This window comes from Xenia sp. Carnegie-2017, unplaced genomic scaffold (assembly GCF_021976095.1).
Source record: "Xenia sp. Carnegie-2017 unplaced genomic scaffold, XeniaSp_v1 HiC_scaffold_14, whole genome shotgun sequence".
Lineage (NCBI taxonomy): Eukaryota > Metazoa > Cnidaria > Anthozoa > Malacalcyonacea > Xeniidae > Xenia > Xenia sp. Carnegie-2017.
Window position 1 is genome coordinate 10,085,105 of NW_025813447.1, and position 25,211 is coordinate 10,110,315.

Consider the following 25,211-nt stretch of genomic DNA (forward strand, 5'->3'; position numbering starts at 1 on the left):
ACAACTTGGTAGAAATTTTAAAGAATATATCTGTTTTTGAATAGCATTATTGTAAAATAAATTTACGTTCCTAGACATGCTAATGAGCCATATATTTGGCATGATAATGAGCCTAATAATTTGGCAAAACATTCAAGTATTGTTCACTTTATTTTTTTTTTTTGAAAAAAAACGTAAGAAAAATGTGTTGTTTTTACGCAAAAACGATGCCCACAAAATACATTTTGTATTGCTCTAAAACGCTGAAAATGGCATTTTCAAGACTCTGAAATTCAAAATTTCTCAGGGGAGAATGCCTCAGACCCCCCCAGGTGCGGAGCGCCTCCGACGTTTTATGACTGATGTTTGAAAAATCCTAGATCCGCCCCTGGACTGTTGGTATTGATGTAGACTGACGTTTCGACAACCTTAGCATTAGTCATCTTCAGAGTCATCTTAACTCTGACTGACGTCAGCTTTTTAAAATAAGCATGACAGACGTAGCTATGATTTTTCAACACGGACATCGCGAAAGTAATCGTAAGGGTGATTACTGTCGACGTTTCGTCTTCAACTTAAGCCGTTTTAAAGTTAGAGCTAAGCTGCTAAGCCACTAGAAGGCTTTTGAGTTTTCCAATTTTTACAATTATACTTCATCATATATCGAGGAGGGAAACGTATGAAATTTTTCGCAGACAATTTATCAGAGAATTTTTCACTCTTACTGAATTTTACGTTGTTGTTACATAATTTGTAATACATTGTTATTTGCGATTAAATGTACTGAAACTAACCAATAACAGTTAGTGTCATTTCTTGCTTTGTGACGACATGTGCTAGGTGCAACTGTTAAATTTTTAATTACTTATATTACTAACTGGTCGCCCGTGCTGACTCATCATATCTGCTTCCTATGGCACATCACTTCCACCGAATCAAAAAATAATTTGCATCATCTATGTAAATTTATTTCATAGATAATTACTTCACAATATTTAATCAACATTTCGTAATGATTATTTACAATAATCGAGAACAGTGTTCAGGAGTTGGTCTATGCAGTTTGTCGTCAAAGTTACATTTGTGCTGCATAACATTTGGGATGTTAATGACAGGAGGGTTTGCTTCAGTTGTGAAGGTAACTTTTTATTACATGCATCGTTTAAATAGACGGTAATTTGGTCATGTGAAAGAAATTTTGTACGTTATTTGAAAATGCTTTATATACGCTTAGGTACATAATAAATTGGACGGCCATCTCTATGCGATCAAAAGAATTTATTTGAATCAGACAAGTGTTCTGTTAAGTCGCAAAATTGCTCGAGAAGAGAAGTTCCTTTCTAGATTGAATCATGAAAATATTGTAAGGTAAAAAGAAATTTACTATCCAAAATAAATCAAAATTTTATAACATAAGGGTTGAAAGCGAGGTTCAATTTAGACGATACAAATTGCTTGGCTTGTTAAAGTTATCTTTGTAAAATCTATTATAAAAAAGTAGATAATCCCTTTTTTTCATGAAGCCCATGGATGCTTTTATTCATGATGAGAAAGTTATATTTAAGAGGAGGCTCTCGCTCGTCACGAGAGTCATGAGAAAGTTACATTGTAAAAGGTAACATGTAAAAAACGTATAAACATGCTTAGAGTTGCTTTAAATTCTAAGTCAAAGAGGCAGAAGTATTCTGAACCTTTGCAGTATCCTTGAATGTTCTAGTTTTTTTATGAAATAAACCAAATATAAAATTCAAAAGAAAAAACCCCGTATTCAGTCCATGCTTTCCGATACTTTCTTAAGCAAAAGGCACTAGAACGCTGCATGTTAACGTTTCGGTGGAGATTTCAGCCCCTCGCTATCCTACATGGGGATGCAAATACGTAAAAAGCTTCCGCACGTCAGACCCCGAGATCATTTGCGATAGGCCTTTCTCGGGGTACTCAGGAAGAGTGTAGAAATACTTTCGCGCACGTGCAGATCCTATCTCGTAAAATATTGAAGTTACGACGAATGTTTGAGAGTCACTTATCAGTGTTGAAACAGGTAAGTTTTAATTGATTGGATTGTTCTTCTACTTTTCTTCATTCGTTTTTGTTGTATTCGAAATAAATATTTTAATAACTTTTTCCTATTTCTTTCAATTTATGTAACGTTACAACGCAACAAATAAAACTATACTTGAAAGGTCAAATTATGCCATGCATATTAGAGTTACATCAATTACTATATGTGTATGCTAAGAAGCAGCCATTAGTGATTTTTAGCCTTCATAAAGTTAAGCATGTTCATAATGTTATTCGAGATTATTTTCCACTCCTAGATGTTTCATGGTTTCATTTCAGATTTTGTTGTTTGAACGAAATATCTTATTTCCAAACGTTTAATTCCAAATATTAATGACTCCATCTCTATCAGCGGTTGCGATGCACCATTCATTGCCATCGTCATGCAGAGCAATTGTCGTAACACCTTTATGTGAGGAGTTGTTCTGTATGTGAAATAAAATACATTTCTGAGGTAGGTCGACTTTTGCATTCTTTAATATTAATATTGATAAGTTTAGTAACTTTTTTGCGATGTAAGAAAGGATCAAGTCGTATTAACAACAGCATGCAGAAAATCCTACTCGATACTAAAATTATTTTTAAAAATTACTGCCTTTACTCACCAATACACTTTTCAGTATTTTTTCATGCTCTCTCTATATATAGGAGTGCATGTCTCAAATTCATCAAAAGTGAAGGAAAGTAAAACGTAGGGTAATCAACGCAATTCTTGGGTTGCAAGCTACGTCATAGTCGCCATGTTGGATGATTTTAACAAAGGATTTTCCTTATTTACAATGCAAATTTCATCCAACATCGCCAGCATTCCATTGTTCTCTTACTCTCAGGAGGATGGTTGCAACCCACCAATAAGCAAACAGTGACAGCATTTCAATAGAATAATACTGCTGAATTTCATATTAATAACTCTATTGAACTCATTAACAATTTTTATGCATATGTATTGTATAAAGCAGAAGTGTTCATGCTCTCTAGCATTGCTAAACAATAACTACCTTCACTTGAGAATTAAGAGATACAATGACTTTGATAATTCGCCAATTGGTAATCTGTGAGTACAATAATTGAAGTTTACGCCATGCAGTCGAATGCTTCATTTTGGGTTTCAATAATGACGAGGATGGGACACAGAAGCACGCTGCTGCTTTCAATTACAAACGTGTAGGTAATGTACTTTTACCGAGGCTTTGAAAGCGTTTTGTAGAAGAGGTTAATAAAGAATGCTGTAACTTAAAGAAGGTACCGAATATAAAGATAAATTTTAAGTATCGTGAAAGTGTACTGACATTTAAATGTTTGATACGATGATAAGTGTGTATTGAGTATATATCACAGCTGTTGCTGCGTTTTGAGATTTTTCTTTTACATATCGACTGTTTTTTAGTCTATAGTCTTCATATTTTTGAATAATGAGTGACTCTATACTGAACAGAGTCATTTATATATTCGCTGTGATTATCTAATATATTTGCTGCATTGTTTGCATATTATCTGGGTAACCCTAACTGTTTCTTTTGCTTCAAAATAAGGTTAGATTTATATAGGGAGTGCGAGTACTTAAAGATAATTGTATGAGCCCAAAATTCTGCTACTTAACTAGCTCCCTCGAATTCAACCATAGTCACCCCGAAATCCCGATGTAATTTCCCTGAAATCCAGTTACAATACTAAGTCATTAATAGCTGAGCGCGAGGTCTTTTCGGAGAAATATCGGACTGATGTCTTCTTGTACAGACCGAGCCCGTAGGGCAAGTTTTGTAGAAAAAGACAACGGTCTGATATTTCTCAGTAAAGACCGAGAAAGCGACGTTATTCAAAAGATTATTACATGGCCTTATTTCACCTGAAACAAAGCTTGCCTTCTTTCTCGTCTTTGTTGTTTTTACGGGTTGGCTTTCACTTTTCTAGTTTTCGTCTTTAAAAAATTAATCGTTTCAAATTGTATCGTTTGGATGGTTTAACTGTTTTCCAAGTGTTTTTCCTTCGTTACACTTGACTTAATTATTTGCTAATTACAGGAAGAATATGAGAGCATATTTTAACACTTTGCACTATCCTTGGATACCAAGTTTAATACGTGAAAGCAGGACCGTCTACAGAACAGTAAATTGGGAGGGAAGGAGAGGATACTCATGTATTCAGTTGTTCCTGATTGTAACGTTTTAGTGGTGGCAATTTGCATTAAAACAAGCATTAATTTTTTTAATTCACTTTGGCTAGAAAGTGCTTTTCACTATTTTTTCATTCCTAAAATATAATCTCCTGCAATATAAAACTTCAGCTTATTATCAATTTAAAAAGCAACGAAAGGTTTATTGATTACTATAACACATGCAAATAATGAATAATACGCGACATAATTAATAATTCTTAACTTGCTTGTGGTTATCATTTGTTGTGATTGGCAAATTAAGATACATTCCTAAGTCATTTGTCACTGATCAATTTAGTCAAAATACTGTCTAGCTCTTCAGAAAATCTCTGAATTGAGACAGTTAAACGACTTTTCACCTTCAATGCGAGACAGGTCAAGTGAGTTTGACGTTTTATACAACGTTTTAAAAATGCAACAAAGTTAAATTTGTTTGATGATTCGGCGTCATTCTTGTGTGTCATTTATTAATTCGTTGAGGGCGAAACGGTCATTCCTTTGCTTTATTTTTGAATTGGAAAGAATTTAAAATCGTCCGCCATATTAACATTTTGCACGTGTTATTCTTTGGTAATCAGCATAAAATTAGCAATGATTTAGCTACTGATCTATTTATTTAATGACCAACCATTTATATAAAATTTAAATCAACTTCAATGAAACTCAATATAACTATCTTTTAAACATATAATTAAATAATTTATGAAGGAAAATATGATATTTATAACTCAAAAGAGAAAGGAGAAGATAGTTATGATTCTTATGAAATAATTTTCTGTTGCGCAATAGCTAATATTTTTTAAGAAGGGCCAGTATTTTCCCATTGGTCCCAGGGCCCTACTCTGGCTTCGTGACGCACGCCACTGATACGCTGGACATAAGACGGAATATCGGCTACGTTAATTGCGGTGAAAATAGCAAACGCTTTATCAACAAAATAACAATTTTGTTGCAACTACCTTTGCAAATAAAAAGTTGCTTGTTACCTAAAACACTTGAATTGATTTGGTCATTATTGCATTTGGTTCAGTTATTATCCAAGATTTTATCTATTTACTCTTTGTACTTAAAGTAGTCTATTCATGCTTGAGTTAGTCCACAATCAAAGAAAAGAAAACGCGGTTATATAAACACATTCTCGTGCATGAAAGGTAACCAAAGTTTCAACTGGTTCTTTTGACTTTACTAAATTTACTTTTCTAATCTAATTGGACGTTCTTTGTTATAATAGTCAGCCTAATCCATAAACTTATCACTGAAAAGGAAAGCTCTTGAAATGATGATCTGCCAACTGACTTGATCATTCCTTTGGTCTTATATTCTGGTTTACGAGGAAAAAGGCTTTTAAAACCTTCTTCAGTGGATGCCCACAAGATGAGCAAAAGTTGCTAGAATATGCAACAACAAAACTTGCCCATTTTACTGCTCTCAAACACGTCAACTTTCATCACATTCACTAATAATCATGAATTCCAGTTTAATATCAATAAAGAAAATTTAAGTTAATTAAAAATATATAGTATAAATGTTGATTTGGCTGAAATTAGTGCAAATGTTATACAGCTTTTACAATATTATCCAATTATTAGAATATTACGATCACAGTTTCTGCTGAAAACAATTCATACACTTTAATAGCGTTGCGTGGAGTGTCATGAGTTGTACGTCATTCATCTTGTCGCACAACACAATGTTTAGTCATTTCTTGTTTTCACCGCCGTCGGAAGCTCTAAGTAAGAATGGGGGGGGTCTGAAAATTCAAATATCTTAGAGTCTCGAAATATCCTTCCACTGAAAGTAACCGCACCATTAAATTAGCCACCTTTTAAAATTGAAATAGCCGGGCAGCTTATTATTTCGAGACTCTACGGTATGTGACTTTCTCCTAGAAGATTTGGGAAAAGCTGGGGCTTGTTAAATTTTCACAACAATTTTGAAAATTACTGAAAGGGGTTGCAGCCTGCCCAAACCCCACAGCTTCCGATGGGCCTGGTTTCAGATGCTTTATTCATTCATGTCTTCCTTTTAGCAGAAATGTGACACAAAACTACTGATACTTAAACCATTTCTATCATAGTCTGCTGTCTTCTTACGCAGTCTTTACACTCTTCATTCTTTCCACAACTCTTTATCGAATACATTATTCCTTTCTTACGATGACACAGATTACAGTCCAGAATGAGTATTGAGATGAGGACAGTCGAGAGAATGAAGGCAACTAACATCAATTTAGGTGATGTGATGTAAACAAATAACCCTTTATTTAGCACCTGGGGTCGACTTTCTGTAGAGAAATTTTATGGAAATAAGATCATGAAGCAAATCGTAAAACATGATTATTTTGCAATTTTTCTCAAAAGTTGTGCACATCTAATTACACACAGTACGCTTTTTGGTTAAATTTTTCAATCATGATTGAAAATTCCTTACCTGGATCACTGCGTATGCTACTTTTATGGACTTTTTTGATCCAGAGACTGCAAGATGTATGTTCTTTAATGACTTCAATCGGGAATGAACCATCGAGGGTTTCTGTTTTGACAATCTTCATTGTCTCAATTGCTTTGCAACCAGGCAAGCATTGATTTAATGGGATAAAGAGATAATGTAAAAGAACCTCTATATATTCACTGTGCAGATGAAAACGAGGTTGTGGATGCTTGCAATAGTCATTACATGTTCTCACGTTTGGTGGATTGTATTTTACTTTTGTTGTAAATTCTGTTTCGTTAACTGTAAACACAAAAGGAAAAGCGTTTCAAATTTAGATCTCAGTTTAAATTTCAATTAAATACAGAAGTCCTTAATTTCGTTTGAAGGTAGATTCTTGTGTAAATTAAAGTTCACAGCCGGCACTTTCTCTTTCAGGTAACAAGAAGTGTGATTATATACAATATATTTGTAAAATTTTGTGTAATTTTTTAAGTCAGGAACGACAATCTCGACTTCTGTCAATGTCATAGATTGGGGCCAACATAATGCACATTCAGGAATTTTATCTTTATCGATGATACATCGTTGAACTTTAACATAATATGGCTCTCTATCCTTGGGAATGTCAGTGAAGTTTTCATTATAGATTGAGACAACTTCTTCTTTGAGGACTGAAACTATAGAAAATGAATATTAACGTTAACTTATTTTCATCATGATTCAAATCATTATTTGTTTTTGTACCTGGTTTATTGTTAGTAGTCTCGTTGTCTGTTTTACAATGCACATAATTGCTCATGAACACCATGCATATTATGCATGTATATATAAAGTTGTTAAAGACACCTAAAGAAGACAAAGATTGCTTTTCAGAAAATTCATTATTTAATGCTAATTATTACACACGTGAACTGCTCATTTTATGAAGCATTTATTTTATCGTGAAAAAATACAAGGGATGTTGGGTTATGGTGTATTGTGTTTAAGTAAATCACTCAATTATATTATTATTAAAATAAATTCATTAATCTTAGAATTATGTCATCAAACAAATTTGTCAACTTTAATGAAAGTATCTTTAACTGTCTTATTTATAAGAAATTCATTAAATAATTTTCTTGAAGACTAAATTTATGCATTTACTCCATCATTAATAAACATGCATTGCTCACCCATTTCTTCTGTTTTACAAGCTGATTTCTCAAAGATATCTTGTACAATGTCAGGTGTATTGTCTCTCTTATAATTCACAACTTAGCTTCGCTTTTTAAATGATGAGTTCTGAAAAGTCTTTTATACTCTCTAATTTCAATAGCATGGTTTTATAAACCTCAAAAATTTAAGATTTTAACCACAATTGAGATGGAAATTAGTCTTCAAAGACATCCTATATTTTGATAAGTACTATGAATATATTTGAACGGAATGTCATTCATATGTAATCATTATGTAGGTACTCTCATTTAATTGTTTATTTACTATACAATCAATGTTTATTCATCCCTGAACCATTGAAGATGACTCATCAAATCTCTGTAATCAACCAGTTTTATATTGAAGTATTTATGTCGTTATTAATTTATAAACTGGCACTTGAAATGTTAAGATTTCTTACTCTTAAACCATTGTTTGCTTCACTTAATTAAGTTACTGTAAAATTCAAATCATAAAGAAGAATCTGAAAGCGTGGGCCCATAGCATAATTATTCTCTCATTATTCTCTCATATTCTGCACTATGGTCAGGCTGGCCTATCCTCTCAACTTGCTTAAAAGTAAATATTTACACTGTTAATCATGTCTCTCAATTAAACGATCCTACGTCGGCACATTATATTTTGACGTAAACATTACTGAATTATCAATTTATCATGTTTTGTGAGTAATATGAAATGGGAAGAATTTACAGATATAATGAATTGTCGAAATGCCAAGTTACATAGCTATTTAATTGAGATGTAATTGTTGATTTGCTGCTGGCAAATTCCGGGTAAATTTTTCTTTTGATTGTTTTATATAGCCGGGCAACAAAGATGTGTCAAATTGTTTACGTGGCTATATTTTTAAAATAGGAAGAGCAAACACGCATTGTAGCGCTTGTTGTAGATTTTGATAATTTTGTTTGTCATGGATTATGGTGTGCTACGGTGGCTATATATCCATTTAACTATTTGCATGTTACAAAATTTTAAAGCTACATTTATATCATTTTTTCATTACTACAGCTAAATACGATTGGATATGTATTTTTTTGACAATAGTGCATTCTTTGTTCAAAAATGAACTCCATGACTTGTTCGAGAACATAAAATTATTTGATAGCTATATAGAATTGCAAATTAGTTAGTTACTATAAAAAACAACTCGTCTGTTTTGGAAATAAGTAATAAGTAATTCAGGCAGCTCATTGCTCTCAAATTATTGCAAAGTCAGCTTTCACGCACTTCAATTCCAATGATGTTGTAGGGAAATCACATTTAAGAAATCTATTACTGTGTATATAGCCTGTATGGGAAGAGTTTTAAGTGACTGCACATTATTGCAAAGTCAGATTTGAATTGAGGCAATTGCATGAGTTCCAATGACGTTTTAGGGAAATTACATTTTTTTATAAAACAAAGACTTTATTGTGGTCACGAACTTTAATATTGCTGTGATTAACGTATTTGTCATGGTGAACGACAATTTAAGTAGTTCTTAAGAACTGTAGAAAACTGAAATGAAGATAGTTATAAAATTATGGTGCAGTTTGCCGAAATGCATCGTGTCATTTTAATTTTATGTAATATCCTCATTTTGGTGTTCAACTGTTCTTTGAAGAACTACTCAATTGTCAATCACCACGACAAATACGCTAATCAAAGCAAGAATTAAAATATTTTCTTAAATTAAGAAAAAAGACAGCAAAGCAAAGCATTTGAGCTTTTGCAAACGACAAAGTGACAATCTATTAACTGTTAAGCGGTAGCCTAGCGGCCATCTCAAGAGTTGCATGGTCATGCTCTGTAAGTTTTTTAACACGATATCATTGTTGGTTTCCTAATGGATATTGTTTTTACAGTGACCAAACACCAAAATACCTACATAGCTGTGAAGGACTTGATGCGGTTAACCGGTTATAAACAAGACCCAAAAGTTGAAATCAATGTCGTTAATTCTTTCATGCTATCTTTTGGGTCTTGCTCTGTCAGTTGTTCAGTGTTGATTTATTTACAACTTATTCAATATATACAATCAAATACTACATATTAGCATCGTTTTGTAATATGATAATTAGTTATTATAACATCGATGTACGCCGGTGGCCATTATTACACAAATAATATTCCGGTTATACATCTTCATATTTTTCCATTGTTAAAGCGATTGTTTCTGTTTGTATGCAGCGGTTAAAAATATTAACTTCTTGCACAACTCTCTTTCGTAGTTTAAGGGATTTTTTTGAGACCGAAAGCAAACTGAGACTGCAGGATATTTTTACTCATATATAAATCGTGTATAATATTAAACAATCACTGTCGGGCACCGTAAGATATTATTTACCACTATGTGGTTAAGCTTGTGCATACGGCCTGGTTTTCATGTCTGTTCATAAGCATTTGATATTCATTTTGTCGTTTGCCGAAGAATAGACTGAGTAGTCTCCTTTTAACCGCTTGCTGTCAAAAGTCTCCTTTTGACCGCTTGCTGTCAGAAGAAGTTTTGTATTTTACTAAAATAAAGTTTTCTATGTAACTAATCAGATCTACACATAAATACTCGATGGGTTTTCCCTTTTTAATGTTTCGATATCATTGCTTATTTTAGTTATTTATTGCAGCATGTCTTTGATATGCATTGACCTGTATATTACAGACAATGAAAATATATTCGCCCACGACTGCTGTCATGCTGGGTTATTATAAGGACAAATATTGGTTGCTTTGTGTTTCGTGAGCGTCTATGGTATTCCCATTCAGTAATTCAAACCATATTAGGAGCTAAATTTGTCTCTGGCATTATAGAAATGCTTTGAAAAGATAGTTTAGCTTTACTCGTAAAATATTTTAAATTTTGAATGTTTTCGTCCAAGATTTCGTGTGAACGATCGGAATGCTACTGTAACAGTCTCAGACATTCCACACTACATTCGATACATAAGAACTTGAAAATAGAAATCTAGCTATGTTATCGTAGATATTAATTCAAACTTGACTTATATAAAGATACTCTTAACACATGTATACAATTAAACAATTATCTCTTGAGCTGCTAAAAGAATAAAAATTTGCTAACTTCCTTAATTGATAATGTCATAAAGAGTGCATGATTTAAAAGAAACTGCAGGAAAACGTTTTTGTCTGTCAGTACCAACTTTACCATAAAGCCTGGTTCACATATAATTGTAATTGTTGTAATTCGATCGGTGATGAACGTTTGCAGCAATTACAACTATAAGTAAACGCGCGTTGTCATTGTTGTAATTGTTGTAATTTAATAGCAGACAAATCGAGAGCTGTTCAAGAAGTTGAACTTGTCCAACTTTTACAACATTTACAACATAAGAAATTTACACGTGAACGATTATCGGCGATGGCAGTTCATCTTTACTTTCGAATTCTTGTACGATAAATGATCAAATTTGATACTAGTAAGTATCACCTGAATTACAACAACTACAACTATTTATGAATAGGTGGTGTTGTTAATCATTCGTATTGTATAAAATCAGTTGGAATCCGAATGTATGAAATCAGTTGAAATGTATGAAATCAACTGGAATGTACAATTCAGTTGGAATGTATCGAATCAGTTGGAATGTATCAAATCAGTTGGAAGGTATCGCTGATGAAATTACAGTAATTACAATTGTATGCGAAGTACGTTTAAACAGGCGATGACGAAATTATCTGTACTGACTCATGCTCTAACTACACCTATGCGCGTTAAATGTCATATGCTATATCTTGCCAAAGTTTTTGCTCGAATTTGTACTCACAAAGGCAAGCGGGCTAAACAGACAAGTATTTTAGTAGAGTCGTTAAATTTTACCCTAAACCAAGACAAATTTGTCGTTATATCTTCCCGAGATAATCTTTTGCTGTAGATGCAAATTTTGTATTGTTATGTGTATGTATACTTTCGTATTTACTTATCTGATGAGATATTGTGTAAATGTGTAAGTAATATTAATCATTGAAAATAAAGACTTTTTATCAATCCCCTATTAGTCTGATGATGTCTTTGGAATAAAGACAAAATATTACACAATCTGTTGTCTATAACTCTTGTATCATTTTGATTATTAAGAAAACGAGATGTCTGTTTTCGGAATTTGTTTTATTTTATTTTACTTAAAATTGTCTGCTTGTCCTGGTTATTAATCCCCTATCTATCTTACCAAAACATTGATTAAACAAAAAGAAACCGTTGACTAACATAGGTGGGGTTTCCTTTGAAATACGCATAAATCACTACAACATCACAGAAACGAACTGTTGAAATTCTTAACATATTAATGTTCAATAAAATACTTTATTATAGACAACCCTATTAAAGCCTGCCATCAAAAACTTTATACTTATTAAAAAATGTTTTATTAAATCTTACAATGCTTTTCTTATGGTGTGTAGAGTTATGTTATTTAGAGACACGAATGACTTCTAAGTAACCACGAGAGAACTAGATGAAATATTTAAGACTAAATAATGATTACCTTTTGTTTTTTTTCAGTCCGTTCACTTTACACTCGCAAATTTAACTATAACACTTTGTAAAATAGATATTTTTATACAATACGTACATTGTTAGTCACGCACTCATTACTGCAAATGACGTTTTTTGCGTCATTGTTTCAATATCTCTTTGTATAGAGAGTTTTTGTAATAACGTCATCCTTGTTTGCACGGCGGAAAACGTCTATGTATGTTGAAGTTCCAAATACTTTTTTACCGACAAAATTTGTTTTTAAATCATAAGCGGACTCAGCGTTCGGCAAAATAAAGTTATATAGCTCAATTCTATTTTATATTCGAAAAATACGTTCAAAAACATTATTGGTTCGGAATTTCTAATGCATATAAGTTTACCAATGCACTTGCATCTAAAATGTTTGTAAACTTTTAAATATATTGTAATAGGAGCTGCAGTAATTTATTTTTTGACGTACCCCGGTCCGTCACTGTTTTTATTATTAGCAAGCTAACTTGATTAGTTCTTATGACGTATATTGGCTTATGTTAGAGTTACTGCAAATTAATTATCATTCAGTATTGCATGAGATCAGAGCTCCGCCCTACTGTGAGATAATTTTGTTTTTTGTAAGATTTTAAATTCATGTGCTCCATTTTTATTGTTTTAAAAAAGTATTCGCTGAAGAAATCATTACATTTACCAATATATAAACTGCCGATAATTTTACAACAACTGTAGTTTTGACTCACCCATTGCTTTTCTTTTTCCAATATGAGCGAGCGAACGATTTCTCACAATAATTTCGATTTTCTTTGGTTTGCTATTTTTTGACAGTCTTCAGCTGTTCTTGTATGTGCAGCCGAGTACAAAGTATGAATGAATCTCCAAGCGTCGGTGTATTTATTTGCCCTACTTTTTTGCTACCTGGAATCTTCCAGTTTGTTCGAAAGGAGTGAAAGTTCTTCCTTGCCTCCGAAATGCGCTGTCAGAATAAGGATGATGTGTTTTTATGTGCTAACCGCAAGTCAGTTTCGACGGAAATTTTCATGTTGTTTCAGAAAAATGTTTTTGAAAGCATTCAGTCCAAAACATAAAATCTTTTCGTAAAACATGTGTGGCTACCTGATTTTTTTCATTACAGAAATATATTATTCACTCAAGCTTCATTCACAGTATGTTCATGTAATTTGTTACATTTTTGTTTTTTAAATAGAGTTTGGTGGTATAGTGGTTAGTGGTGTATAGTACCTGGTGTTATTACTATGGTGAAAGGCATTGTGTCTATATAAAGAAATCTGTTTGTGCAAATATCTTTATTTTATTTTAAAACCCTTAACTTGTAATCATGTGAAAATGCCGTGGCAAGTCAAGTAAAATTGACCATTAGCTCTAAATAGTCTTTTAAAAGACGGTTCGTTTTGTTGTAATCATACATTATTTTAAGATGTAGCTACTAATCTGTTTTTCAGTGGATTCGATAATTATGTTAAAATCTTGGAGTACATATGTTTGGTGTACAACATTATATCATACATTATCATACATGATATGCGCTAGGCAAGTTAATTGAGGTTATCTTTAGTCACGTTTTAGTTAGTATTGTGACGTTAACTAAACAATGAAAATGGTTGCTTATGTGCATGTAATTATTTATCATAACAGTTCGGTTTCGCATTGTGGTTTTATTATTGTGGTCAGTTTCGAATTATGTTTTGCTTAGTAACGTGACTGTGAACTAAAAACTAGAATTTTTCATCCACAATATCGAAAATGTGATTGTTAAATGAAAGCGATTTAGCTTGATGTTTTGCCAATAAGTTTGAAGAATTCTCCATGCAAACAATCGAGGCTTAAAACATTTTACTTAAATCTTTAACTAGCTTTGGAGTAATTCCTCAGTCAATGATACCTGAAACTAAATTAATTTTTAGTTGCAATTTGGGGTAATGTGACGGGGGTGGATTTAAAGTGATGGGCGAAGCGGCGGCGCGCGCTTCCCCTCTGCCGGAAAAGTACCTAACAAATAGAATAATATAATACAAAATGATTAGTACGAAGTGGTTTTTTTCTGGAACATAGAAATATATGATGTAGAATAAAATTGTTATTAAAGAATGTGTTAGTTTGCTTTCAGATTGAGGAAGTAATTTTCTATTGCTAACATCTCTATGTTCTCAAAGTACTACAGTCAATCGAGGTCGTTCGGTGCATAAATGTTTAGATTTGAAGTTTTAATGTCAATTTAATTTCATCGATGTTGTAGGTAAAATACATCTTAAAAATTTAATGTCAAGCACGTAGAGATTTTCACCCAATTACGCAATGTGTTAACATAAAATGTGTTAAATTAATCTCTTGTGAAAAATTCATCGAATGTACAAACATCAAGTGTGTTAAACATAAAGTCACTTATTACAGGTGGAATTGATAAGTGTTAACTTATTGGATTGTTCTTCTACTTTTCCTCATTTCTTATTAGTTATATTTCTAAATAAATTGTTTGATAAATTTTTTGCTGTTTCTTTCGACTTTGTTACGGAAATGTAACACTTGACTTTTATATTACGTATATAATGCGCATTCTAAATAGTTGCCTTGATTTTTTGTCAAATGCCATGCGCATAATGTATACTACCCACGTATATTTGATGTTTTCAAGGACATCTAAATAAGACAAAAAGTCTTGCATTAAAGAAATATATATCCATCAAAACACAAGAATTAAAATTGATGTCATTTGACAAAGTCGTCGCTATCAACGAAATTAGTTGATGCTGTAATTCTCAATATAAATATTAGAGCCCAACAAATAATTTTAAACATAGTCATAAACAATTTGGTTTTATGAAATTTATTAAAAGAGTGACGTTTCGTTTTTACTCAAGACATCTTCAGACTAATTAGGTGTCTTGAGTAAAATGTGTCTTGACCAATTAGGTGTCTTCAGACTAACTAGATGTCTTGGGTAAAGACGAAACGTCACTCTTTTAATAAATTTCATAAAACCAAATTGTTTATGTCTATGTTTAAAATTATTTGTTGGCTCTAATATTTATATTGAGAATCCATTCCCACCTGGCACTTCGTTGGCAACAATATTGATGCTGTAATATTTATTTAAGTAGTACATGAAACGAGTTTTTGGAGAGTGCGTACGTAATTAATATTCTCCACGGAGGCAATAATGCAATTAAAAATAGTTAGGAAAAACACGGCAATTTTATGACCTGTGACATAAGTGGTACGTTGCAAGCTGACGATTTCAAGCTTGTCAATTGTTTATACATCATCGGCTGCCTAGAAATCACTTAACGCTTCTTTTAGAATCGATTTATCCAAATATATTCCTTGATTCACAGCTGTAGGCAATGTTTGTCATCACGTGTGCGATGGTCATTGATATCGCGTGTCTTCGACGTATGTATTGGTCTTAACAGGCTAATATTTTCACAATGTCGGCAAGTTTCACCAAAAAAATGACAGGTCACTAACACAAAACAGTAATAAAGTGAATGGTTTAACCCCGGGATTATTTTAACATGTTATGTGGATGAAGATCATCCAGGTTAGTAAAGTCCTGAGGACGACTGTTGGTATTGATGTTGACTAACGTTTCGACAACCTTAGCGATACTCATCTTCAGAGTCAACTTAACTCTGACTGACGTCAGCTTTTTATAATAAGCATGACAGACGTAGCTATGATTTTTCAACACGGCCATCGCGAAAGTAATGGTAAGGGTGACTACTGTCGACGTTTCGTCTTCAACTTCAGCCGTTTTAAATTTAGAGCTAAGCTGCTAAGCCACGAGAAGGCTTTTGAGTTTTCCAATTTCTACAATTATACTTCATCATATAGCGAGGAGGAAACGTATGAAATTTTTGCAGACATTTTATCAGAGAATTTTTCACTCTTACTGAATTTTACGTTGTTGTTACATAATTTGTAGTACATTGCTATTTGCGATTAAATGTACTGAAACTAACCAATAACAGTTGAGTGTCATTTCTTGCTCCATGACGATATGTGCTACGTGCAACTGTTAAATTGTTAATTACTTATATTACTAACTCGTCGCCCGTGCTGACTCATCATCTCTGCTGATGGCCTATCACTTTACTCTTAGTTTTAGACTGCGCAAAAAATGCTCGCGCATTGATGATCTTGCTAAGTTACGGCGATTTTCAATAGCTCACTCGAAAGGGCGTCGTCGAGCTTTCAGATGAGCTAAATGTGATCGCCGTAGCTCAGTTTTAGATAGCACTGCGCATGCGAAACTACTTTCGCGCGTGCGCAGATCCTATCTCGCAAAATATTGAGTTACGGCGATTTTCAATAGCTCATTCGAAAGGGCTCGTCGACAGCTTTCACATGAGCTAAAGATCATCGCCGTAGTCCCAGTAGTTTAGAAATAGCACGGCACAAAATTTCCCTGCGCATGCGCAGATCCTGTTGTGCAAAATATTGAGTTACGACGAATGTTCGAGAGTCACTTATCAGTGTTAAAACAGGTAAGTTTTAATTGATTGGATTGTTCTTTTACTTTTGTTTATTCATTTTTGTTGTATTCGAAATAAATATTTTAATAAGTTTTGTTTCTTTCAATTTATAATGTATATAACAAATAAAACTATACTTGAAAGGTCAAATTATACCATGCATATTAAAGTTACATCAATTACTATATGTCTATCCTAAGAAGCGGCCTTTAGTGATTTTTAGCCTTCATAAAGTTAAGCATGTTCATAATCTTATTCCGAGATTATTTTTCACTCCTAGATGTTTCATGGTTTCATTCCAGATATTGTTGCTTGAACGAAATATCTTATTTCCAAACGTTTAATTCCAAATATTAATGACTCCATCTCTATCAGCGGTTGCGATGCACCATTCATTGCCATCGTCATGCAGAGCAATTGTCAAAACACCTTTCATGTGAGGAGTTGTTCTGTATGTGAAATAAAATACATTTCTGAGGTGGGGTCGACTTTTGCATTCTTTAATATTAATATTGATAAGTTTAGTAACTTTATTTTGCGATGTAAGAAAGGATCAAGTCGTCTTAACAACAGCATGCAGAAAATCCTACTCGATACTAAAATTATTTTTAAAAATAACTGCCTTTACTCACCAATACACTTTTCAGTATTTTTTCATGCTCTCTATATATAGGAGTGCATTTCTCAAATTCATCAAAAGTGAAGGAAAGTTAAAACGTAGGGTAATCAAAGCAATTCTTGGGTTGCAAGCTACGTCATAGTCGCCATGTTCGATGATTTTAACAAAGGATTTTCCTTATTTACAATGCAAATTTCATCCAACATGGCCAGCATTCGATTGTTCTCTTACTCTCAGGAGAATGGTTGCAACCCACCAATAAGCAAACAGTGACAGCATTTCAATAGAATAATACTAATGAATTTCATATTAGTAAGTCTATTGAACTTATTAACAATTCTTTATGCATATGTATTGTATAAAGCAGAAGTGTTCATGCTCTCTAGCATTGCTAAACAATAACTACCTTCACTTGAGAATTAAGAGATACATTGCACTTTGATAATTCGCCAATTGGTAATCTATGAGTACAATAATTAAAGTTTACGCCACGCAGTCGAATGCTTCATTTTGAGTTTCAATAATGACGAGGATGGGACAGAGAAGCACGCTGCTGTTTTCAATTACAAACGTGTAAGTAAAGTACTTTTACCGAGGCTTCGAAAGCGTTTTGTAGAAGAGGTTACTAAAGAATGCTGTAACTTAAAGAAAGTACCGAATATAAAGATAAATTTCAAGTATCGTGAAAGTGTACTGACATTAAAATGTTTAATACGAGGATAAGTGTGTATTGAGTATATATCACAGCTGTTGCTGCGCTTTGAGGTTTTTCTTTTACTTATTGTCTGTTTTTTAGTCTATAGTCTTCATATTTTTGAATAATGAGTGACTCTATACTGAACAGAGTCATTTATATATTCGCTGTGATTATCTAATATATTTGCTGCCATTGTTTGCATATTCTTTGGGTAACGCCAACTGTTTCCTTTGCTTAAAGACAAGGTGAGATTTATATAGGGCGTGCGAGTACTTAAAGATAATTGTATGAGCCCAAAATTCTGCTACTTAACTAGCTCCCTCGAATTCAACCATAGTCACCCCGAAATCCGATGTAATTTCCCTAAAATCCAGTTACAATATTAAGCCCTTAATAACCGAACTTGAGGTCTTTACGGAGAAATATCGGACTGATGTCTTCTTGTACAGACCGAGCCCGTAGGGCGAGGTTTGTAGAAAAAGACAAAGATCTGATATTTCTCAGTAAAGACTGAGTGAGGTTATTAAAAAGATTATTAGATGGCATTATTTCACCTGAAACAAAGCTTGCTTTCTTTCACGTCCTTGCTGTTTTTACGGGTTGGCTTTCACTTTTCTAGTTTTCGTCCATAAAAAATTAATCGTTTCAAATTGTATCGTCTGGATAGTTTAACTGGTTTCCAAGTGTTTTTCCTTCGAATCACATTCGTAAGTAGTTTTTGGTTTCGTTTATTTTGCGTTTTGCTCTGCATTACGAAGTTTCTTTACATTTGACAGTAAAATTACGCGTTTCGGACCATGGTCGATTACGGGAAAATAATGAACTGGCAAAAATGTTTCTGAGCCAAACAAAGCGCGCCATGTTTCCGGAAGTGACACTTGCCATATAATAATCAATTAAAGTCTTCTAAGTGCTTTTTTGCTTAACTCGTATTCTTACTGCACTGGAAATCCCCCCCTGCGCCTGGATCATCACGTTGCCGTCGTGCAGGGGCTTAAGTACTTCACTGAAGGAAAACTAAGAATGATCCAAACCCGGTCTCCGAACTTCGATGTCGAACTCTCGGAACCACACCTCCAAACTCATGAATAATCCAAATACAGAAAACCATACTGGCTCGGACGTCGCCCATGATAAAAAGGTCCGCTCATTGAGCCAAGCTGGCTCCCATCTCAATATTGGCCCAACAGTGAACTTACTCTCCTTAAATGTCGAAGGATTGTCTATGGCCAAATGTGAATACTTATCAAAACTTCTTCATGATAACAAAGTTGATATTTTCTTTCTACAAGAGACCCATATTGTAGAGAATAGTCCATCATCGAGATACACTATCACAAATTACTCGCTTGTTGACGCCATCTTCCATGAAAAATATGGCACAATGGTTTTTTCAAAACATTCCCAATTAACCTCAGTGATACAATCTGCTTTAACTGAAAATAATGTCCATGGTACTATTGTCCACTATGGCGGAACTACTCTAATTAACATCTATAAACCACCAAATGAGAACTGGCCATCAGCACCTCTAACACACATCAGTCACTCTACAGTTATCACAGGTGATTTCAACAGTCATCATTCAGACTGGGGTTACAGAATGAACAATACAGCTGGTGAAGACATCAGCACATGGACATCACAAAATAATATGCATCTATTGTTTGATCCGCGAGAAAAGGGCACTTTCTTCTCTGCAAGATGGCAAAGAGAATACTCTACTGACCTAACATTCGTATCCAAGGATAACAATGACATACCACTCTATTCCTCTCGTCAAGTCCTCGGTTCATTCCCTAAAAGCCAACACAGACCTCTTCTTATCACAATAGGTCTAAATATTCCCATCACACCATCTCTCCCTAAACCTAGATGGAATTTCCAAAAAGCAAACTGGAGTGATTTCACTAAGTCCATAGAGAGAACATGCCCAAGAATACAACCCATACAGGAAAACATCCCCCGCTTCACCAAACTCATTCTACGTAGTGCCAGAAAATTTATTCCAAGAGGCCAGCGATCTACTTACATCCCTTGCTGCACAGAAGAAAGTCAAACTCTTCTTAAAAGATATGAAGAAACACAGGACCAAAGCATAGCTGAGGAACTCCTAAAATCTCTACAAAAAGGACGTTGCAAGAAATGGCAGGAAACAGTAGAAAACACGGACTTCTGCCACTCAAGCAGAAGGGCATGGAACCTCTTGAAAAACTTGACCCTGATAAACGCCCGCAAACAACACAGGAGGCACCGATTAACGTTGAAGATATCGCAAAACAAATAAAACAGCGTAGCACCCATAAACCAATCCATAAATTCGAAAAAGAAATCAGACATGAATACCAACGCTTATAAAAATCAAGCCCGGATGACAGCTTTTCTTCAATGCCAGTTAGTAAGCAAGAAGTTGACACTGCAATTAAACAAATGAAAGCTGGCAAGGCAGCCGAATAGATGGTATCTATCCAGACATGATCAAACATTTAGTCCACAAGGCGATCAACTGGCTTGCATTATCTCTCTCGGATGTTATTGACGAATCAGAATACCCACAGACTTGGAGAGAAGCTAAAATACTTGCCATCCTCAAACCTGGAAAACCCTCAAACGATCCATCAAGTTATCGCCCAATTTCTCTGTTGTGTTGTTTTTTAAACTTCTAGAGAGAATACTACTGACCAGAATAGCACCCTAACTCGACCCCTATATCCCGATAGAACAAGCAGGCTTTCGACCAGGTAGAGATGCCACTGAACAAGTTCTGGCCTTAACGACATACATCGAAATGGGATATGAAAGAAAACAGAAAACTGGAGCTGTATTTATTGATCTATCTGCGGCTTACGACACGGTATGGCACAACGGTTTGATGTATAAGGTAGCCAAATGTATCCCTTGTAAGAAAACACTAAAGCTTTTGAATAAAATGTCTGGATCAAGAATTTATCATGTATGTTTGGGTGACAAAATAAGCAAAAAGAGAACTATAAAAAACGGTGTTCCCCAAGGTTCAGTTCTAGCACCAACTTTGTTCAACATCTATATCAGTGACTTACCACAGACCACCTCTCTCAAACTTGGCTACGCTGATGACTTCGTACTATCACACCAATCTAGCGATATTAAACAAATTCAAGAAACCCTCAGCCATGATACAACAAAACTACAAATCTTTTTCAACAAGTGGTACCTAAATATGAACACAACAAAAACTGTAAGCACCCTCTTCCACTTGGACAATCACAAGGCAAATCTACAACTTGCAATACGTGTAGGCAACTCCAAATTACCATATGACTCATCTCCAAAATACCTGGGTGTGACTTTAGATCGCTCGCTAACATACAAATAGCACATTGAAAACACTGCCACAAAACTGCGAAAACGAAATGGCATAATTAAAAAACTGGCAGGAACATCGTGGGGCGCCACTCCAACGGTACTTAGGACATCATCTCTTGCCCTATCATACAGTGTTGCAGAATATTGTGCTCCAGTTTGGTCTCGCTCTAAACACGTCAATAAGCTAGATGTATTGCTAAATGACACAATGCGAACAATTTCCGGAACATTAAAATCAACCCCAACCTCTTGGCTACCTGTAATGAGTGCTATAGCTCCACCTAACATACGCAGACAGGAAGCAACACAGAAACAACATCATCGCATTAAAAATACACTAATTGACACTCCACTAAAAACTATTATCCAGTCTGCCCCAACTACTTCGAGACTTAAATCACGAAAACCTTTTATAACTCCAAGATTGAATCGTTTGACCTCAACAATACATGGAAGGAACAATGGTACGAAAATAAACCAAGGGGTGCTGATCTAATTAAAGATCCCACAAATGTCCCTCTTCCTGGTTTCAAGAAGCTAACTCGTAAACAACGGAGCACTTGTAACCGAATAAGATCGAAACAGGGCAGAACAGCTAACAACCTATACCGATGGGGCTACAAAGACTCGCCAACTTGCCCATCATGTAACGCCACCAACCAGAATATGGACCATATCATCCTGCAATGTCCGTTCACACGCATTGAAGGCGGCTACGCAACAGTGCACAAAGCAGATGATAACTTCGCAAGCTGGCTTGATGAGACACACATGGAGGTTTTACCAGACGAAACTACTACTACTGGAAATCCCGATGTAATTTCTCTGAAATCCAGTTACAATACTCGTATATTATAATCAATTAAAGTCTTCTAAATGCTTTTTTGCTTAACTCGTATTCTTACTGCACTGGTTGATCAGTTCTTCAAAAACGTCAGTTTTGCGATCATGTCTTTTTCATTGAATGTCGGAACGACTGCCTCAAAACCTCAATAAATCCTTTCATTTTTACAAACCTTCGTTTAGGCACACAATTATCTGTCATCGTAGCCCAAAGTGTGATTTTGTTGTCTTCGGACAGCCCAATAATTACCATTCCGTCTGGTGTTATAGCTATGTTCTGTAAAATAAAGTTCACTAAATTTGTCATCTGTTTTTTCGCATATGAAACACGTAAACAAAAACTTTGAATTTTGCGTTTAGACTCCACCATTTTTCTCGGCATTAAATATCAACATTACAGAAGTAGTAATTTACGTGTTTATTGCAGGATATATACCTGAATCTCTCTACCATTGTCAGCTTCCAAGACCTTCTCTACCACATAAGATGTTGTGTTCCACACACTCACAAAGTTTCCTGGACCTGATAAACTCATCATATGAAATTCTAGAGGTGAGTAACACAGTTTCGTGACAGCCCCTACAGAGTCGTCTAGTATCATTGCACATGCGCCAGTCTCTGTCTGCCATATTCTAATTGTTGTGTCGTGGGAAGCGCTCACTAAATAATGACCGTCCGGAGAAAATTTTACATCGTTAACGGCATCGCAATGTCCTTTGGCTAGAAAGTGCTTTTCACTATTTTTTTTTTTCATTCCTAAAATATAATCTCCCGCAATATAAAAACTTCAGCTTACTATACAGTACACTATTCATTTAAGAAGCAACGAAAGATTTATTGATTACTATAACACATGCAAATAATGAATAATACGCGACATAATTAATAATTCTTAACTTGCTTGTGGTTATCAATTGTTGTGATTGGCAAATTATAGATACATTTCTAAGTCATTTATCACTAATCAATTCAGTCAAAATACTGTCTAGCTCTTCAGAATTGAGACAGTTAAACGACTTTTGTGACCTTCAATGCGAGACAGGTCAAGTGAGTTTGATTGACGTTTTATACAACGTTTTAAAAATGCAACAAAGTTAAATTTGTTTGATGAATCGGCGTCATTCTTGTGTGTCATTTATTAATTCGTTGAGGGCGAAAACGGTCCATTCCTTTGCTTTATTTTTGAATTGCAAAGAATTTAAAAATCGTCCGCCATATTAACATTTTGCACGTGTTATTCTTTGGTAATCAGTATAAAATTAGCAATGATTTAGCTACTGATCTATTTATTTAATGACCAACCATTTATATAAAATTTAAATCAACTTCAATGAAACTCAATATAACTATCTTTTAAACATATAATTAAATAATTTATGAAGGAAAATATGATATTTATAACTCAAAAGAGAAAGGAGAAGATAGTTATGATTCTTATGAAATAATTTTCTGTTGCGCAATAGCTAATATTTTTTAAGAAGGGCCAGTATTTTCCCATTGGTACCAGGGCCCTACTCTGGCTTCGTGACGCACGTCACTGATACGCTGGACATAAGACGGAATATCGGCTACGTTAATTGCGGTGCAAGTAACAAACGTTTTATCTACAAAAATAACGATTTTCTTGCCACTACCTTTGCAAATAAAAAGTTGTTTGTTCCCTATAACACTTAATTGATTTGGTCATTATTGCATTTGGTTCAGTTATTATCCAAGATTTTATCTATTTACTCTTTGTACTTAAAGTAGTCTATTCATGCTTGATTTAGTCCACAATCAAAGAAAAGAAAACGCGGTTATATAAACACATTCTCGTGCATGGAAGGTAACCAAAGTTTCAACTGGTTCTTTTGACTTTACTAAATTTACTTTTCTAATCTAATTGGACGTTCTTTGTTATAATAGTCAGCCTAATCCATAAACTTATCACTGAAAAGGAAAGCTCTTGAATTGATGATCTGCAAACTGACTTGATCATTCCTTTGGTCTTAATATTCTGGTTTACGAGGAAAAAAGGCTTTTAAAAACCTTCTTCAGTGGATGCCCACAAGATGAGCAAGATGAGCAAGATGAGCAAAAAGTTGCTAGAAGATGCAACAACAAAACTTGCCCATTTTACTGCTCGCAAAACACGTCAACTTTCATCACATTCACTAATAATCATGAATTCCAGTTTAATATCAATAAAGAAAATTTAATTTAATTAAAAATATCTAGTATAAATGTTGATTTGGCAGAAATTAATGCAAATGTTATACAGCTTTTAGAATATTATCCAATTATTAAAATATTACGATCACAGTTTCTGCTGAAAACAATTGTACGTCATTCATCTTGTCGCACAACACAATGTTCAGCCATTTCTTGTTTTCACCGCCGTCGGAAGCTCTAAGTAAGAATGGGGGGGGTCTGAAAATTCAAATATCTTAGAGTCTCGAAATATCCTTCCACTGAAAGTAACCGTACCATTAAATTAGCCACCTTTTTAAAATTGAAATAGCCCGGGCAGCTTATTATTTCGAGACTCTACGGTATGTGACTTTCTCCTAGAAGATTTGGGGAAAAGCTGGGGCTTGTTAAATTTTCACAACAATTTTGAAAATTACTGAAAGGGGGGTTGCAGCCTGCCCAAACCCCACAGCTTCCGATGGGCCTGGTTTCAGATGCTTTATTCATTCATGTCTTCGTTTTTAGCAGAAATGTGACACAAAAACTACTGATACTTAAACCATTTCTATCATAGTCTGCTGTCTTCTTACGCAGTCTTTACACTCTTCATTCTTTCCACAACTCTTTATCGAATACATTATTCCTTTCTTACGATGACACAGATTACAGTCCAGAATGAGTATTGAGATGAGGACAGTCGAGAGAATGAAGGCAACTAACATCAATTTAGGTGATGTGAT

At 34.3% G+C, this 25,211-nt stretch overlaps 2 protein-coding genes and 3 long non-coding RNA genes across 6 annotated transcripts in view; 2 read left to right on the forward strand and 3 right to left on the reverse strand.

Moving 5' to 3' along the window:
* LOC124435558 overlaps positions 1–25,211 on the reverse strand; it is a 59,708-nt gene that overhangs the window by 28,636 nt on the left and 5,861 nt on the right. The gene's annotated exons all lie outside the window — the stretch shown is intronic.
* LOC124435593 lies at positions 2,448–22,824 on the reverse strand. Of its 2 annotated transcripts, none has more exons than XR_006945067.1 (3): positions 22,739–22,824; positions 22,476–22,579; positions 2,448–2,465 (listed from the first exon to the last, which is right to left on the reverse strand). It is a non-coding gene; the product is annotated as an uncharacterized LOC124435593 (long non-coding RNA). The 2 variants fall into 2 exon arrangements; XR_006945066.1 differs by lacking the exon at positions 2,448–2,465 and adding an exon at positions 17,233–17,247.
* The window catches only part of LOC124435608, a 32,090-nt gene continuing 9,870 nt past the window's right edge, over positions 2,992–25,211 (forward strand). The window contains exon 1 of the long non-coding RNA XR_006945084.1: positions 2,992–3,204. This is a non-coding gene — a long non-coding RNA (uncharacterized LOC124435608). The remainder of the gene's footprint in view (positions 3,205–25,211) is intronic.
* On the reverse strand, positions 6,245–13,143 carry LOC124435559. Its single transcript, XM_046985560.1, has 5 exons — positions 13,049–13,143; positions 7,373–7,474; positions 7,003–7,305; positions 6,626–6,928; positions 6,245–6,479 (listed from the first exon to the last, which is right to left on the reverse strand). The coding sequence occupies exons 1-5, from the start codon at positions 13,050–13,052 to the stop codon at positions 6,253–6,255; spliced, it is 939 nt and encodes a 312-aa protein (XP_046841516.1). The 5' UTR covers positions 13,053–13,143; the 3' UTR covers positions 6,245–6,252.
* LOC124435592 lies at positions 17,946–24,617 on the forward strand. The gene is made up of 3 exons (XR_006945065.1): positions 17,946–17,990; positions 24,072–24,127; positions 24,208–24,617. It is a non-coding gene; the product is annotated as an uncharacterized LOC124435592 (long non-coding RNA).

Bases quoted from the DNA above. Each gene is read 5' to 3' on its own strand.
- LOC124435559 (XM_046985560.1), bottom strand. The intron at 7,306-7,372 runs GTACAAAAACAA...CATTTTCTATAG, and splicing joins GACTACTAACAATAAACCAG to TTTCAGTCCTCAAAGAAGAA. The intron at 6,929-7,002 runs TTAAGGACTTCT...TTGTGTTTACAG, and splicing joins GAATCTACCTTCAAACGAAA to TTAACGAAACAGAATTTACA.